The sequence below is a fragment of the Pleurodeles waltl genome, chromosome 7 (genome assembly GCF_031143425.1).
Source record: "Pleurodeles waltl isolate 20211129_DDA chromosome 7, aPleWal1.hap1.20221129, whole genome shotgun sequence".
In the NCBI taxonomy this organism is placed as follows: Eukaryota; Metazoa; Chordata; class Amphibia; order Caudata; family Salamandridae; genus Pleurodeles; species Pleurodeles waltl.
This window is the reverse complement of record NC_090446.1, coordinates 1,554,389,693-1,554,408,921: the sequence shown is the minus strand read 5'-3', so window position 1 is coordinate 1,554,408,921 and position 19,229 is coordinate 1,554,389,693. Positions and strand designations below refer to the sequence as shown.

The 19,229-nt window shown below is 46.3% G+C and overlaps 1 protein-coding gene across 1 annotated transcript in view; it reads right to left on the bottom strand.

The window, feature by feature from the left end:
- LOC138247471 (CD5 antigen-like) overlaps positions 1-19,229 on the bottom strand; it is a 589,710-nt gene that overhangs the window by 495,737 nt on the left and 74,744 nt on the right. The window contains exons 2-3 of the mRNA XM_069202092.1: positions 10,408-10,481; positions 95-415 (exon numbers count right to left, since the gene is read on the bottom strand). Of these exons, the coding sequence (XP_069058193.1) occupies positions 95-415; positions 10,408-10,471 (385 nt within the window). The 5' untranslated portion in view covers positions 10,472-10,481. The remainder of the gene's footprint in view (positions 1-94; positions 416-10,407; positions 10,482-19,229) is intronic.

Below are 19,229 nucleotides of genomic sequence, written 5' to 3'. Positions count from 1 at the left end.
ACTCTGAGGTGGTAGATGGGAAGTGCTGTACCGTGCAGTAGGTTTTGTTGGGTTCGGACACCACAGCAGTCAGGTGCGGTGGGGTGGTCCTTACCTGTGCAGTTCACACCTGCAAATCTCCCGTCATAACAAAAGTCCTGTATGCTGGTGCTGTGGGGACACTGCCTCAGGCTGACCTCATCTCCTCTGCACTGCACATCAGAAATCCCAACTGCCTCCGTCACTGCTGCCCCGAAGACTGAGGACGGAGGGACTGAATAGGGAACTCCAAATCCCAGCTCCCGACACACCACAGCAGCGTCGTGCAGATCCCATTGGCTGTCACAGACTACTTCCCATGTGCGCCTCACCTTCACCTGTACAACCCCAGCACAGGGGGCCTTGGAGTTTGTCAGTCGGACACGATCGCTGTAAACTTCAAAGGAAAAGAATATATTTATAGCTACACAGTAATGTTATTTATTCTCTGTTATCATTAATATTTTACACTGACTGCCAAGAATAGAGGAACACAGCGACAGAGACAGGAAAAGAAAGCGGTGTTAATCGCACTAATAAAGACTTTGATTTGTTCTGAGGTCAGAGGTCAGCTTCCATCATCCTGTTTTTTGTTAACAAATGCCTCTAAAGTGTTCACACCTGAATCTCGTTAAATTTAATGAAGTAGAAAGCACGTGATGGGAAACAACCACCCAACAGAGTAGTCTGACTGGATTTGTGACATAATCCTGCCCTCAGTGGGACTTCAGTGGTGACAAAGTAGATTTCATTCACACACTGACTTCCCATGCATTCTTGGGCAGACAGTGGTCTGAGGCTGGCGGATGAACATTCTGGCTTCTCTCCAAGATTGTACCTTGTCCTGTCAGTGGTTGAAAATCTGCCACATTTACACATTTGAGTTATATTAACGCGTCAGCAGCAATTGTTCTGGTTCAAGTTGTCCCTGGCAGCGGATTTTAACAGATTCTTCTATTTCCAATCAACCATTTTCAGTGCATCAGACAGAATTATGCAAGAATTATGCAACCAAAATATCAACATGCACAACACAAAAAATTGTAGGCATTTCTCAAGAAGAGGGTTTGGGATATTCACAGGAGTTAAGCTGCTGTCACACACATTAGAGTGGCAATAAGAGAGTGTAGGAAGGTAGCCTCTTTCTAGCCTTGTTACCCCCACTTTTGGCCTGTTTGTGAGTATATGTCAGGATGTTTTCACTGTCTCACTGGGATCCTGCTAGCCAGGGCCCGGTGCTCATAGTGAAAACCCTATGTTGTCAGTATGTTTGTTATGTGTCACTGGGACCCTGCTAGTCAGGATCCCAGTGCTCATAAGTTTGTGGCCTGAATGTGTTCCCTGTGTGATGCCTAACTGTCTCACTGAGGCTCTGCTAACCAGAACCTCAGTGTTTATGCTCTCTCTGCTTTTAAAATTGTCACTGCAGGCTAGTGACCATTTTCACCAATTCTGATTGGCACACTGAAAGACCCTTATAATTCCCTAGTATATGGTACCTAGGTACCCAGGCTATTGGGGTTCCAGGAGATCCCTATGGGCTTCAGCATTTCTTTTGCCACCCATAGGGAGCTCAGACAATTCTTACACAGGCCTGCCACTGCAGCCTGAGTGAAATAACGTCCACGTTGGAGAAGTCTGGCTCAGTGGTTAGAGCGGCAAACCCTGAAGCAGAGATCTGGCTCAAGACCAGGGTTCAAGTCCCGCTTCGGCAGGTCTTGGGCTCAATTCCCCTTGACCAGATAATTCTCGCCTCGGTGCCTAATCTAATTCATGGGTCCCACTCTGCAACTCTGGGCAATAGCTTGCTTAATCTCCACAACGGCCCCAACAGCGCTTGGATGCCTGGCTTCACCCTGGGGGTGCTCAGGAGTGGGTGCCTCACAGGGAAAAGCCAGGAGGGGTTCCATAGCGGTATGAGTACAGCGCCTTGAGACCCTAACGGGTGAGTAGTGCGCTATACAAGTGCTAATGTACATGTACGTTATTTTACAGCCATTTTACACTGCACTTAAGTAACTTATAAGTCACCTATATGTCTAACCCTCACTTGGTGAAGGTTAGGTGCAATGTTACTAAGAGTGACGGCACACTGGCACTAGCCAAGGTGCCCCCACATAGTTCAGGGCAATTTCCCCAGACTTTGTGAGTGCGGGGACACCATTACACATGAGCACTACATATAGGTCAATACCTATATGTAGCTTCACAATGGTAACTCCGAATATGGCCATGTAACATGTCTAAGATCGTGGAATTGTCCCCCCAATGCCAAATCTGGTATTGGTGTGCCAATCCCATCCATCCCCGTGGCTCCAGCATGGACCCCGGGTACTGCCAAACCAGCTCTCTGGGGTTTTCTCTGCAGCTACCGCTGCTGCCAACCCTCAGACAGGTTTCTGCCCCCCTGGGGCCTGGGCAGCCCAGTCCCAGGAAGGCAGAACAAAGGATTTCCTCTGAGAGAGGGTGTTACACTCTCTCCCTTTGGAAATAGGTGTTAAGGGCCTGGGAGGAGTAGCCTCTCCTGGCCTCTGGAAATGCTTTGAAGGGCACAGATGGTGCCCTCCTTGCATAAACCAGTCTACACCGGTTCAGGAATCCCCATGCCCCTTCTCTGGGGCGAAACGGGACAAAGGAAAGGGGAGTGACCACTCCCCTGTCCATCACCACCCCAGGGGTGGTGCCCAGAGCTCCTCCAGTGTGTCCCAGACCTCTGTCATCTTGAATGCAGAGGTGTGAGGGCACAATGGAGGCCTCTGAGGGGCAGTGCCAGCAGATGACATCAGAGACCCCTCCTCATAGGTGCTTACCAGACTAGGTGGCCAATCCTCCTCTGAGGGCTATTTACAGTCTCTCCTGTGGGCTTCTATTCAGATAACAAATGAAAGAGCTCACCAGAGTTCCTCTGCATCTCCCTCTTCCACCTCTGCCAAGGATCGACCGCTGACTGCTCCAGGACGCCTGCAAAACTGCAACAAAGTAGCAAGAAGACTACTAGCGACATTGCAGCACCTAATCCTGACGGCTTTCTCGACTGTTTCCTGGTGGTGCATGCTCTGGGGGATGTCTGCCTTCACCCTGCACTGGAAGCCAAGAAGAAATCTCCCGTGGGTCGACAGAATCATCCCCCTGCTAACGCAGGCATCACACTTCAGCTTCACCGGTCCTCTGAGTCCCCTCTCATCGTGACGTGTGTGGTCCCTGGAACACAGGAGCTGGATCCAAGTGACCCCGACAGTCCAGTGGTCCATCTGTCCATATTTGGTGGAAGTAAGTCCTTGCCTCCCCACGCCAGACAGTAATCCTGTGTACTTTGTGAACTGCAGCTGTTAGGGCTTCTCTGCACTTTTGCAAGGAATCCTTTGTGCACGGCACAGCCCAGGTCCCCAGCACTCCTTCCTGCATTGCTCAACTCGCTGAGTTCACCACCGGCTTCGTGGGACCCTCCTTTGTAGTGTTGAGACGACCGCCGTGCTCAGTTTTCTAGAACCCGTGTTCAAGTACTTCTGCGGGTGCTGCCTTCTTCTGTGAGGGCTCTCTGTGTTGCTGACCGCCCCCTCTGTCTCCTCCTCCAAGGGGGTGCCCTCCTGGTCCTTCCTCGGCCCAGCGAGCACCCATTTTCTTTAACCGCGACCTTTGTAGCTAGCATGGCTTGTTTGCTGTATTTCTGCATGGAAACAACTCTGCATCCTCCAGCAAGCTGTAGGACATCTTCTATGCAAAGGAGATGTTTCCGGTATCTTCCGTTGTTGCAAAATCTTCAGCTTCTTCCACTCAGAGGCAGCCATTTTGCACCTTCATCCGGGGTTTAGTGGGCTCCTGCCCCCCTGGACACTTTTGTGACTCTTGGTCCCCTTCCTTTGCAGGTCCTCAGGTCCAGGAATCCGTCTTCAGAGCTTTGCAGTCTGTTGTGGTCTTTCCAGAATCTCCTATGATGACTTTAGTGTGTTTCTGGTGAAGTAGGGTAACTTTAATCCCACTTTTCAGGGTCTTGGGGTGGGGTATCTTGGACACCCTTAGTGTTTTCTTACACTCCTAGTGGCCCTCTACACACTACACTAGGCCCGGGGTCCTTAAGTGGTTTGCATTCCACTTTTTTAGTATATGGTTTGTGTTGCCCCTAGGCCCATTGCATTCTATAGTATTCTACAGTGTTTGCACTACTTTTCTGTTTACTTACCTGATTTTGGATTGTGGTTATATTTTGTGTACTTTACTTACCTCCTAAGGGAGTATATCCTCTGAGATATTTTTTGCGCATTGTCACTAAAATAAAGTACCTTTATTTTTAGTAACTGTGAGTATTGTGATTCTTATGATATAAGTGGTGTAGTAAGAGCTTTGCATGTCTCCTAGTTCAGCCTAAGCTGCTCTGCTATAGCTACCTCTATCAGCCTAAACTGCTAGAACACTTCTAATCTACTAATAATGGATAACTGGACCTGGCACAAGGTGTAAGTACCATCAGGTACCCACTATAAGCCAGGCCAGCTACTACAGAGAGAAAGCAGAAGAAAGTAAATATGTTGACAAGAAGAGTGGGGGATGCACTTTAAAAAATACTTTTCAAGTGGGGGAAAAAACTTAACCAGTGGAATGGAATGGAAATGATAACTCCATGTTGAACTTGGCCCTTTCTGCAGGGCCATCCCCACATTTTGGGCCTTAATCCTCTTGGCTTTTAGGACTCCCCCCGCTAACCAGTGCTAAAGTGCTTCTGTTCTCTCCCTTTAAATATGGTGGAATTCGCTCACAACCAATTGGCATTTTTAATCCTAGTAAACTGGCACTGCACATACCCAGGGCCTGTAAATTAAATGCTACTTGTGGGCCAGAAGTGCATGAGAGAGTTTTTCCACATGGTATTGAGCTGCCTGGTCACCCAACGATGCTGGCTGAACACATTCAGGACCTTCTTGGAGGTGCTTGGCCTAACATTGAGGCCTCCCCAAAAATTGCCTTGCTTGGTCTCCTGGACGACCTGGCTGGCCCAAGGGGTGATGACCCCTGGTAGGTCTGCGAACTCTGCTGGCAAAATGGGCTTCACCAAGCATGAGAAGGTGCCAGATGTCCCCCCAACACTGAGTGAATAGAGAACAGGAATAGACAAATGTGGGAAAGTAGAAGAGCCCATCTACTTAGCACATATATGCCCCAACAAACATTACAAAATTTGGGGGAAATAGCGGGCATACCATAGAGTCAGCATGGGGAGCACCTAAGGTGACAGAAGAGGTTCTACGTAGAGGTGACATTTACTATACCTGGCCCCTGGGGGTCGCCTGTGAGGGCCTTCCAAGCGGATACATTTTCTGTGCTGATTTTACCAAGAGCAATAAAATGTTATAAGAAAAACCTGACTGCCCTGTGCTAAACTACCAGAGAGTTAAGCACAGGTTTATTTGGGATGCATTTGTGACTCCACCCTGACAAGAATTTTGGTTGCTGCTTGAGTAGGGTTTCACCCCCCACAACCAGTAACCCAGTTTTCCACACCTGATAAAATATGTTAAATTGCAGAATGGAATGTGCCTATGTGTGCCATCCTTGGAAGGACAAAGATGGAGAGTTGTGAGGATAGGTTGTTCGTAAAACAACCTGATGTCAGTTCACTCCACTACAAAAAGCAGACAGTTCCTCCCAGAAAGTGATTTCTCAAAAGCTGTATATAGGAAGCTGGCTCTGTATATAGTGGACCAAAATGAGGTACACTGTGCAAAGAGTCCAAGCAATCCCCAGAGGTATCACAGAGGCACAAGTGACATCCCAAATGCTCTGTTTTTGGGTAGTGTGGTCGAGCAGTTAGGCATAAAAGAGGGTATTGCTAAGTATGTAATGCACACACTCATACAGTAAGTGAGACACACACTCAATAAAGAAATCTGACACCATATTATAAAAATAACACATACTTTTATATAAATCTTGATACCGAGATCACCGGAATCAGGTTTGTACTTTTTGCGTTATGAATTTTTACAGTTTTCAAAAGTTGACACTGCAATTTTTGGAGCAGTAATGTTATTCTATGGGGGGAAAAAATATACTGAATACCGCTACTTAGCAATGACTTACAGTACCAATCTTCTAGAGTTAAGGTAAGTACAGGGCAAGGTCCAAAACAGCACCGACAGGTCACTTCAGAAGGTACTGGGTCACTCAGGTGCGGTGGTGCTTTTCAGCGTTGGGTACCCAATGGTATCCTATTGGGGAAAAACATGTACTGCATGCGGGCACTTAGCAATGACCTATAGGACTGTTTTTCCAGAGTTAAGGTAAGTATGGGGCATGGTCCAAAACAGCACCAACAGTTCAATTCGGGAGGCACTGAGGCATCTAGATGCAGAGGTGCTTTTCAGCCTTCCGTGCCCAATGTTATCCAATGGGGAAAAATAGACACTGCATACGGGCACTCAGCAACGACTTACAGGACTGTTCTTCTGGACTTGAGGTGAGTATGGGGCAAGGTCCAAAACCACACCAAGAGTTCACCTTGGGGGGCTCTTTGGCATCTGGCTGCAGAGGTGTGTTACAGCGTCAGGTGTCCCATTCAAGTCTATGGGAATCGGTCCGGTTGGAAAGTCATTGCAAGGATGGATAGGAAGGTCAGTCATGGGGAACCCACAGGGGGCTCCACCCTTGCTCACCAAGTGCCGTCCTAAAATCATAGGGCATGACCCAAATCACAGTATTTAACATTCAGTGCAATGCAATATACACAGTGTACAAGCCATGTGTCTCATGACATCATCCAAGTCATCCAGAGAACTCTATTCCAAAGCTGTTGTTCGAATTAAAAGGTTTTCCCCCTAACCATGGACTCAGAATGCTAACTATCGTGATAGAGACATTTCTGCAGGAGCTTACCTCCATCAGTACAACCATGGGCTCCTTCAATGCAAAATGGTCTGAGGTAGCTTCAGAAATAAATCCATCTGAACTGATGCAACTAACCACAAACATATTTATTCCACCAATAGAAGGTTGAACAAGGTGGAATTGTAACTCAATGAGCTTCTGGATTGGAGAAAGGCAGTTGCGTCAAATCTGATGGATATTGAGGACAGATTGAGAAGGAAGGATATTAGACTGTATGGTATACCGGAGCAAATGAAGAAATACCAAATGGTGTCTTTCTGTCAGAGACTTGCTTTAGCCACAGAAACTCAGAATATAAAGAAATCACCATCAAACAGAAAACTTGCTTTCCATTCACACAAGGCTGCAGAAAAAAACATGAAACTTAGACTAATAAAGCTGATGGTGATAATCATTAAAGTAAACGGGAAACACCAGAGTTGTCGGAAGAACCTCAGGACCTGGCAAACTTTCTGGACCACATTGCAACAGATTTAATGAGCATGGCATAAAACATACTTGGCACGAGCCTCTGCAATTGAGAAGGTCTAAGAAGAGTGGTGGAGGCACTGCAGGGTATGAACATATCACATGTCTCTTTGAAAGACAGACCACATACTTGAGGATGAAGCAATAAGAACTACCAGCACGCCAACCTTTAGTGCACAGAAGATCAGCGCCTAAGTAAAGTATAAGGACTTGTAGTTATTTTGTGGTTTCTAATATTTTTTTCACAGAGTTTGTATACTGTTGGCTAATCCACTGATGACAATAGTAGAGGACCATAAAAGGGAGTCAACTCTGATAATAATCAAACAACACTAAACAGACAACAGAGAGGCTATGGCCAATCAGACAAGGCTACATCTAAGCAGCAAGACAAACACCAGAACTGAGGTAAAAATGTTCCATCAAACATACACCCTCATTAATTGTCACTCATCATAATTCTAGAGCAGGACAGAACCAAACAGAACCCCAGAACAACAGGCTGACAGCCCTAGTCCTGGATATGGATGTAGGTCTAAAAGCACTCAGAGTGGTAGACATAGGAGATATACCCACAATTAAAAGTCAAGTACATCAGGTGGAGACGGCAAAAATGTAAATGTCTACATATTGGTAAGAGTAGAGAGAAGAATCCAAATACCACAAACCTTAAATATTTAGGTCACAAACTCCCACTCACTTAATAGGAGAAATGTGGAAATAATGCTCCCTCCACACTCCCTAGATTAATGACACCCCTAAGCTACCCACATTGCAACTCTTTGCACACACAGCATTAATGCACCTCCACAGCCAATTATGCAGCCTCAAATGGACAGGAGATTGTGACCTAAATCACTAAGCATATTGACTCAAAAATGTACCAGCATGTTAGCTGAAATATCTTAATAACAAACAATTAGATGTAGCCTTAATTCAGGAGAAAGACCTACTCCACTGTGAACTTGATGTGTTAAATTAGATTGGGAGAACAGGCTAATTAATAGGTTTAGACACAGCTATGCACACACAAGCAGCCTTGTGACTCAGAAAATGTGGAGTGGTTGTACTAATTATGAAGACTCTCCTACCCCCCAAAGTACTAAAGACTTGGACGAACCCTGAGAGATGATGCATGTCTGCAAACCTCAGAACAATGGGGAAGACCCTAATAGTGGGTACAGTATACCTATCTCATGTACAGAAGAAAGGATTTCTAACACATCTCATTAGATATAGACAGGATTATAACTTTAGATCCATTACTTGATAAGCCAAGCACCCAGACCCATCTAACAGATGGCACAGGACAGTGTTGAATGACTAGATCTAGACCTTCAATCTGACTGGCAATTAATTTATTTCCAACAATACAAAATACCAGGATAATACCATGTACCAAATTGGACCATTCCCCAGTCCAACTGGATTCATTACTGGGTCTCTTCTCCCCAACCCCCTCCTTTTAGGGAATGCACTCCACCCAACATAGGCTCCCTGAAGAGAGAGAAGTGATTGCTGAATGCACACATATGTGCTTACATTGGGACATAAAACTTCATGCACTTCAGCACAACTACTATCAACCACAGGCAACACAACATAGAGGGAGCACATGCTGTGTGGCTCAGCTATTAAAAAACATAAAGTTGTGAGTCGGAAAAATGACTAGACGAAGACATTAGACCCCTATTGTGAGAAATTAATCACTTGTCCTCCCCAGATCACAGGAGCTGCTCACAGGAGGACAAAGGTGAATATAATATAAAGCAATGCAGCGGAAAGCTCCCTGACAAGACTGAGACACAGGGACTATGAGAAGGCAACAAGGCTGGCAAAGTGCTTGTCTATTAATTAAGACAGCAGGAAGCACAGTTTGCTATCTGGCCTTCAAAAATAAACAGGTCAGAATAGTGACCCATCCTGGACAAATCGCTGAACTTTTTGGCCAGTTTTCTAAGGGACAATATGATTTGGATGGAGCAGAAGAAACAGGAGCGGAAATATATAATTAACTCTTCACAGATACCCACATTGGGAGAGGTGAGCAGAGACCTCTTGAGCAGTTGCATCAACCTAGAAAAGATCAGGCAGTCAATATTGGCACCACTGTATGCAAATCCACAGAGGGTTCCCTTCAAAGTCCAGACAGTCCCCCTACTACTGGAAGCCTTCAGAGAAGAGGGGACTCAGGATCCCCACTACTAGACGCCTTCAGAGAATCAGAGGATTCAAGTTCCATAAGGAACATATCCAACCATGCAATAATCATATAATTGCGAAAAGCTGACAGAAATGTCTTAAAGAATGTAAGCTATGGACCCATCACACTTATAGATGCAGACATTCAAAACTGAGCAACATGACTGAGCCGTCAGTATCATGACCGAGCAGGGTCAGAGCGACTATCATAGACCTTTCCCAAGTGGTGTTGTACTGGCCATGTCTTCAAGAAATCACTATCAAACATTATCTCTGCTCCAGTGGAACTCATGGGACGCACATGAAGAAGAACTCACCCTATCCTTAGAAGCGGAAGAACCTTTTGATGTTGTAGAATGGGAGTAATCAAAAATGATGCTAAAGTGGAGCAAGGGGCTCTTAAATATGGCCCCTGAGCTTTTCTCAGTTCACTTGAATGACCAACTCAGAGCAACACAAGATCATGTTAAAAGGTGCAAAAGAAGACGTTATCAAGAATAGGCCTGGGTGGAGTTCATGGAGTCCCGAGACACGTGAAGTGAATAAAATACTCTGAAAACTCCACCTAACTCCACAAGAGTGGAGGGAGTTGTGATTGGCCGCCTGTCTGTGCAGATTGGTGCGAGTCGCGCACGGGGCCATCTTGTTTTTCCCATTATTTTATCACTTGGTAGGGTCTTGAAGTATCAGTGCTGTGTGACTAGAAGCACTTTAAGATGTTTTTTAAGAGCTTTCAGTTGTACACTTTACTTCTCTAGGTCACATTAAGGTTAATTTCAGCCTCTTTTGGTCATCATTACATGACATTACTACCCTTCCTCAGACTGAGTCCACACTCACCAGAGCCAGAACAAACGGCGACAGCAATCAGGACCTGAAGAAGGCAAACGCTCTTCACCAGCATGATGCAGTCTCTGGAAAAAGAATGAAAATATTAGTTTCCTCTAAACTGGGCGTCTCCAACAAGTAGCACCGGGGTTACCAGTAGCTCTCTGGTACCCACGAGTAGCTCTTCTGTGCACAGTCTGGCCTGCTAACTTAGAAGCTTTTGCTTGTTTGAATTATTATATCTATATGAAAAGTGTGTATTGAAGATGAAAATGTACACTAGTCTGATGTGGTCAGTATTAGAATTCTAGTAATACGACTAGCTCTTACTACAGAACAGGTTGGAGACCCCTGCTCTAGACTGAGCTGTTTCAATTTCCATCTCGCAGTAACACAGGGCTCATATGAATGCTATTACCCACATTTTAAACATTTCAGTGATAATAAACACCAGAGTAAATGAAGAATAGGGCTGGATTTTGAGGAACAAAAATATACAACTCATTCATTTGAAATGAAACCCGGCTCTTCTGTGTAGCATCATAAAAGTTAAAGCAGCAATGCTCAGAAAAGAGCAGCATTTAAAAAGAGATGGGAAGGCTAAGGAGGTCATTATGACCGCCATGGAAAGGCTGGGGGTATGGGAGACTCTGGAGACCCCTGGGGGCCCTTGAAGTGCCCATGCACTTGGCATGGGCACTGCAGGGGCCCCCATGCACGGCCCCATCGTGCATTCCAATGACTGAATTACGGGCAGTGGGATGTGTGACGGGTGCTGCTGCACCCGATACACCTCAACATTGCCGGCGGCTCGATTACGAGCCGACTTCAATGTTGTGGTGAGTTTTCCACTGGGCCAGCGGGCAGAAACGCTGTTTCCGTCCGCTGGCCCAGCGGAAAAGTCATAATAGGGTGCCAAACATACCGCCAGCACTGCCGGTATGTTGGCGCCCGCGGCTTCAGCGGTCTTTCTAAAAGACCGCTGAAGTCGTAATGAGGGCCTAAGTCCTCGAACTTCTGTAAAAAGTGCTTAATTCAGAAAACTGTTTGGCAGTTGTGAAGGTCATGAGGCTTTAACTAGTAATATGTCCACAACTGTTTCTTTCCTGGGAGCCAAGTAACTCATAGTAGCAATTGACTCTCGGTGTGGCGAGGCAAAGCAGTCCAGGACTACTCAAGGGGAGTGGTGTGGGCTCGTAATCTGGAACTGAATATTTCTTCTTTGAACCAGAAAATGCACATATCTCTTTCAGTCACAGAAGCAAAGATCGGATTACTTACTTTGAAGTGTTAGTATTTCTGGTCAATAATAAAATCAAAAGTAACATATATAGGAAAAGTACAGACGAAAACAATACATTGCATTACCATGTTTTTCATCCTAACAGTCTGAAAAGACATCAAGGGCAGAATTTTAAAAAAGTGGCGATGCATCTAAATCAGTTCCACTTTTCTTGTGGCCCCTGCACCCCCCTAATGCCACCATGTGTGCACTTTATTTACGATATGGTGAACCATGGCGGTAGTTAGAACAATAGTGTCAACATTGTTTACGCTGTTGTGGGGCTTTGCTACACTAGGGTCAAAAATGTTTACACTAGTGTAGAAAAGTGCAAGGAGGCCCATTGATTTAAATGGTTGCGTCTTTTTAATGTCTGCTCTGAGCAGGCGATAAAAGTTACAAACAAAATGGCACAGTGAAATCTTTAAAATTTCACGGTGTCTGTTTTTCAGGCCTCTTAGCGCCGGAACGCCCCCCTTGCATAATGTGGTGCAAGGGATTACAAAGTGGCACAATGCATGCATTGCACCACTTTGTAAATATTGAACGGAGAAAAGGCCACCTTAGCGCCACCTTAGCATCACAAAAATGAGGCTAAGGCAATGCTAAAGTGGAGCAAGGGGCTGTTCAATATGCCCCTTGAGGTTTTCTCAGTTCACTTGAATGAGCAACTCAGAACAACACAAGATCATGCTAAAAGGTTCGAAAGAAGACGTTATCAAGAATAGGCCTGGGCGGAGTCCATGGAGTCTCGAGACACGTGAAGTGAATAAAATACTCTGAAAACTCCACCTAACTCCACGCGAGTGGGTGGAGTTGTGATTGGCCGCCTGTTTGTTCAGATTGATGCGAGTCGTGCACGGGGCCATCTTGTTTTTCCTATTCTGTGGCTGGGCCCACTTTTCAATCCATAGAGACATCCTTACTTTATCCAGCTTACCCTCCCCAGTTTTACATTTATTTCCATAATGTGTGTATTTTATGTTTTTCCCTTGTTTTTTATTTTGTGCAGTGCCACCTCCACGCCATGCTGGCAGCAGGCGGCAAGCCCGGGAGTAAGTACGCCTGCCGTACCATCGCTGCTCTGGGGTAGGGTACGCCATTGCGGCTGCTGAATTAATAGGTCCAGCGCACCCAGCAGCAGCTGATGCACCGCTGGGCCGATATCCTTGATCGGGAGAGATACCTGCACAACCTGCCAGACGTCCAGGTTATGAGGCTTGGTGAGTACTAATATTTAAAGATTACTCATTTGGTTGTGTCCTATCCTACAATGCAATTTTTTGTTTCAAATAGCACGCTGCTCACGCTCAGAGGTAAATCATGTTCACGTAACATAAGGTTGCAAATATTATGTGATCCAATTTGAGAGAGCCAGATGATCAGTGCTACCCAGTTCTGCTCGTTACTACAGGCACTCACTTGGGCTGATTATTTAAGAAGTTATGCTGACTTGTCTGTCCTCCTGTCACTAAGACAGTGGTACTGTGGTAGTCGTAGTAACATATAACAGTTAGTTTGCATTCTCTGTGTTTTACTTTTTATGTAGCTTGTTTTGTCCCAAGCAATCTTTCAGGGATGTATGCATGCATCTATGGATTGAAAAGGATTGAAAAGCCAACTGAATTGGCCCCTCAAAGGGGATTCTGGATGTGCTTTGCTAAACAAAGATCACTCGTTGGAATGCATTTGTTTTTCCAAATGTAGTTTAGAAAATTTGAAATAGAGCTTAGGTAAGGTGTCTGAAATTAGAAATAGGTCAACTCGATCATATAGGCATTAGGCAATCTGATTTAGAAAAGTACAATGTTACTGTGTTTGCCTTTGCCCGTAAAAATATTTTTTAGGAGATTAACTGTACCACTGATCTATTTTTGTTACCTTCTTTATTTCTTACATCAGCACCCAAGGGCAAGAAGAGGGCATTAGAGGGTCGGGCTGATGAGGGTGCCAAAACGAGTGCCGCAGCAGGTGGAAGTTTCACCACCACCACCAGCGCCGCAGCAGGCGGCTCTGCTGGCCCAGGTGAGTTCTCAATATTTAGGCCCATATTTATACTTTTTGACGCAAAACTGCGCTAACGCAGTTTTGCGCCAAAAAAATTAGCGCCGGCTAACGCCATTCTGAAGCGCCATGCGGGCGCCGTATTTATTGAATGGCGTTAGCCGGCGTTAGCCGACCGGCGCTGCCTGGTGTGCGTGAAAAAAAACCACGTACACCAGGCAGCGCCGGCGTAGGGAAAAATGGCGTTTGGGCGTCCAAAAATGGGGCAAGTCAGGCTGAGGCAAAAAAATCGTCTTAACCCGATTTGCGCCATTTTTTTACGACGCCCATCCCCCATTGAAATGACTCCTGTCTTAATGAACCTCCTGTAATACCCAGTGAGGCCTAGGAAGGCTCTCACCTGAGTCTGAGTGGTAGGGGGAATCCAATCAATAATTGTTTGGATTTTCCCCTGTAGTGGTGCAATCTGTTCCCCACCAACAAGGTGTCCCAGATAAACCACTTTACCCTGCCCTATCTGGCACTTTGAAGCCTTGATAGTGAGGCCTGCCTTTTGCAGGGCCTCCAAAACTTTCCATAGGTGGACCAGGTGATCATCCCAGCTGGAGCTAAAGACAGCTATATCGTCCAAATATGCTGCACTGAAAGCTTCCAGCCCTTGCAGGACTGTGTTCACCAACCTCTGAAAAGTGGCAGGTGCATTTTTCAAACCAAAAGGCATTACAGTAAACTGGTAATGTCCTCCAATGGTTGAAAATGCAGTCTTAGGTTTAGCATCTTCTGACAATTTGATCTGCCAATACCTGCCCAGACCACAGCAAAGGCCTCCCTCTCAATGGCAGACCAACGCTTTTCTCTAGGGGTCAACCTCCTACTAATAAAAGCAACAGGTTGATCCTGGCCCTCAGAATTAAGTTGTGATAGGACTGCCCCTACTCCTAATTCAGATGCATCAGTTTGGACATAGAGGCCCGTATTTATACTTTTTGACGCTAAACTGCGCTAACGCAGTTTAGCGTCAAAAAGTTTAGCGCCGGCTAACGCCATTCTGAAGCGCCATGCGGGCGCGTATTTATTGAATGGCGTTAGCCGGCGCTAGCAGACCGGCGCTGCCTGGTGTGCGTGGAAAAAAACCACGTACACCAGGCAGCGCCGGCATTGGGGAAAATGGCGTTAGGGCGTCTTAAAATGGGGCAAGTCAGGTTGAGGCAAAAAAATCGCCTCAACCCGATTTGCGCCTTTTTTAACGACGCCCAGACACCATTTACATGACTCCTGTCTTAGTAAAGACAGGAGTCATGCCCCCTTGCCCAATGGCCATGCCCAGGGGACTTATGTCCCCTGGGCATGCTCATTGGGCATTGTGGCATGTAGGGGGGCACAAATCAGGCCCCCCTATGCCAAAAAAATATATAAAAAATAAAATAAAATTATACTTACCTGAACTTACCTGAATGTCCCTGGGATGGGTCCCTCCATCCTTGGGTGTCCTCCTGGGGTGGGCAAGGGTGGCAGGGGGGGTCCCTGGGGGCATGGGAGGGCAGCTGTGGGCTAATTTTGAGCCCACAGGTCCCTTAACGCCTGCCCTGACCCAGGCGTTAAAAAGAGGCGCAAATGCGGGGTTTTTTGCCCCGCCCACTCCCGGGCGTGATTTTTGCCCGGAAGTATAAATACGACGCATTTGCGTCGCAGTCATTTTTTTAGATGGGAACGCCTACCTTGCATCTCATTAACGCAAGGAAGGCGTTCACGCAAAAAAATGATGCTCATTCCTCATACTTTGGCGCTAGACGCGTCTAACGCCAAAGTATAAATATGGCGTTAGTTTTGCGCCGAATTTGCGTCGAAAAAAACGACGCAAATTCGGCGCAAACGGAGTATAAATATGCCCCAGAATTTTTTAGAGTAACAAGGGCTTTTCAGGACAGGTGCAGAGCACATGGCCTGCTTCAGCTCCTCAAAAGCTTTCTGACAGTTTGCTGTCCATAATACCTTTTTAGGAATTTTCTTGGATGTGAGGTCATTAAGAGGGGCTGCAATGGAGCCATAGTTCTTAATGAACCTCCTGTAATAGCCAGTGAGGCCTAGGAAGGCTCTCATCTGAGTCTGAGTTGTAGGGGGAATCCAATCAATAATTGTTTGGATTTTCCCCTGTAGTGGTGCAATCTGTTCCCCACCAACAAGGTGTCCCAGATAAACCACTTTACCCTGCCCTATCTGGCACTTTGAAGCCTTGATAGTGAGGCCTGCCTTTTGCAGGGCCTCCAAAACTTTCCATAGGTGGACCAGGTGATCATCCCAGCTGGAGCTAAAGACAGCTATATCGTCCAAATATGCTGCACTGAAAGCTTCCAGCCCTTGCAGGACTGTGTTCACCTACCTCTGAAATGTGGCAGGTGCATTTTTCAAACCAAAAGGCATTATAGTAAACTGGTAATGTCCTCCAATGGTTGAAAATGCAGTCTTAGGTTTAGCATCTTCTGACAATTTGATCTGCCAATACCCTGCAGTCAAATCAAAAGTGCTTAGATACTTGGCAGATGCCAGTGTATCTATGAGCTCATCTGCCCTGGGTATAGGGTGAGCATCAGTTTTGGTTACCAAGTTGAGACCTCTATAGTCTACACAAAACCGCATTTCCTTCTTTCCATCTTTGGAATGGGGTTTTGGTACAAGTACCACAGGAGAAGCCCATGGACTTTCAGAGTGCTCAACCACTCCTAGTTCTAACATTTTCTGCACCTCTTGCTTTATGCAGTCCCTGACATGGTCAGGCTGCCTATAGATCTTACTTTTGACAGGTAAACTGTCTCCAGTATCTATAGTGTGCTCACACCAAGAAGTGGTACCTGGCACAGTAGAGAAGAGTTCAGAGAATTGATCTAGGAGATTTATGCAATGGTCTTTCTGCTCAGCAGTAAGACAATCAGCCAAAACTACACCTTCCACAAGAGCATCTTGTTCTGTGGAAGAGAAGAGATCAGGTAGAGGATCACTGTCTTCTTCCTGTCCTTCATCAGTTGCCATGAGCAGGGTGAGATCAGCCCTGTCATAGTAAGGTTTCAGGCGGTTGACATGGAGCACCCTAAGGGGACTCCTGGCAGTGCCTAAGTCAACTAAGTAGGTGACTTCTCCCTTTTTCTCAACAATTATGTGGGGTCCACTCCATTTATCTTGGAGTGCTCTTGGGGCCACAGGCTCCAAGACCCACACTTTCTGCCCTGGTTTGTACTGAACCAAAACAGCCTTCTGATCATGCCATTGCTTCTGGAGCTCTTGGCTGGCCTGTAGGTTTTTACTGGCCTTTTTCATATACTCAGCCATCCTTGATCTGAGGCCAAGTACATAATCCACAATATCTTGTTTTGGAGCTTTTAAAGGTTGTTCCCAACCCTCCTTGACAAGTGTTAGTGGACCCCTAACAGGGTGTCCAAAGAGGAGTTCAAATGGGCTGAAGCCCACTCCTTTCTGGGGTACCTCCCTATAGGCAAAAAGGAGGCATGGTAACAGGATATCCCATCTCCTGCGGAGTTTTTCAGGGAGACCCATAATCATGCCTTTGAGAGTTTTGTTAAATCTTTCCACCAGTCCATTTGTTTGTGGATGATAGGGTGTAGTGAACTTGTAAGTCACACCACACTCCTTCCACATGGCCTTTAAGTAAGCAGACATGAAATTGCTTCCCCTGTCTGATACTACTTCCTTTGGGAAGCCCACCCTGGAAAATATTCCCAGGAGGGCCTTTGCCACTGCAGGTGCAGTAGTGGTCCTTAAAGGAATTGCTTCAGGATATCTTGTGGCATGGTCCACTACCACCAAGATAAACCTATTGCCTGAAGCAGTAGGAGGGTCAAGGGGGCCAACTATGTCAACCCCTACCCTTTCAAAGGGAACCCCAACCACAGGCAGTGGAATAAGGGGTGCCTTTGGAGTGCCACCTGTCTTGCCACTGGCTTGACAGGTTTCACAGGACTTACAAAATTCCTTTGTGTCCTCAGACATTCTAGGCCCATGAAACAAGGGAGCAAGCCTGTCCCAAGTTTTCATTTGTCCCAGGTGTCCAGCTAGGGGAATGTTGTGGGCTAGAGTTAGGAGGAACTTCCTGTACTCCTGAGGAATCACTAACCTCCTGGCAGTTCCAGGTTTAGGATCCCTTGCTTCAGTGTACAAGAGGTTGTCCTCCCAGTAAACTCTGTGAGAGTCACTGACATCCCCATTAGCCTGTTTGACAGCTTGCTGTCTTAGACCCTCTATTGTGGGACAGGTTTGCTGTGCCACACTCAGCTCCTCCCTGGCAGGCCCCCCTTCACCCAAAAGCTCAGCAGTGTCTGCTTCCAGCTCCTCTGGTGTAGGTTCTGCACAGGGTGGAAATTCTTCTTCCTCAGAAGTAGAATCCACTGTAGAGGGAGGGATAGTAGGAAGTGCTTTACTTCTACTAGCCCTAGCTTTAGGGAGCACTTGTTCCATTGTTCCAGGATCCAAGCTTCCCTGTCCTTTTTGCTTTTTGGCCTGAGCCCTGGTTAAAGCAAAAATATGCCCTTTGATGCCCAGCATTGCTGCATGGGCCTCCAACTCCACATCTGACCAAGCTGATGTCTCCAAATCATTTCCTGGAAGACAGTCTGCAGGTAAATCTGTGGCTACCACAACTTTCTTTGGACCAGTAACCCCCCCCCCCCCAGTTGAGATTTACAAGAGCCATGGGGTGGCTAAGTGTGTTGTTGTGAGCATCGGTTACTTGGTACTGGTGACCAAGTAGGTGTTGTTCAGGGTGGACCAGTTTCTCTATGACCATAGTCACACTGGCACCAGTGTCCCTGTAGGCCTGAACCTCAACACCATTTATTAGGGGTAGCTGCTTGTACTTATCCATATTAAGGGGACAAGCAACTAAGGTGGCTAAATCAATAGCCCCCTCAGAGACTAACACAGCCTTTGTGGTCTCCCTAACAAGACCAACCCCAACTAAGTTACCAAAAGTGAGCCCAGCTACTCCCTTGGATTGGCTATTAGTAGGTTTGCTCCCACCACCACTGCTATTAGTAGGGACACTAGGTGTAGCAGTAGGGGTTGTAGTGGTAGGAGGCTTGGTGCTTTTCTTTGGACAACTGGGATATGTTGTCCAATGGCCTTTTATTTTACATACATAGCACCATGGTTTCTTTTCCTTGTTTTGATTAAAAGAGGATTTGGGCCCACCACCCCCACTAGAGTGTTTTTGTGGGCCTGATGAAGACTCATTTTTAGATTTGTCCCCACCCTTGTCAGAAGACTTACCATCCTTCTTCTTGTTGCCATCTTTGTCACCCCCTGTATGAACTTTTCTGTTCACCCTTGTTCTGACCCATTTGTCTGCCTTCTTTCCCAATTCTTGGGGAGAGGTCAGATCAGAGTCCACCAAGTACCGGTGCAACAAATCAGACACACAATTATTAAGAATATGCTCTCTCAGGATCAAGTTATACAGGCTGTCATAATCAGTAACTTTACTGCCATGTAACCACCCCTCCAAGGCCTTCACTGAATGGTCAATGAAATCAACCCAGTC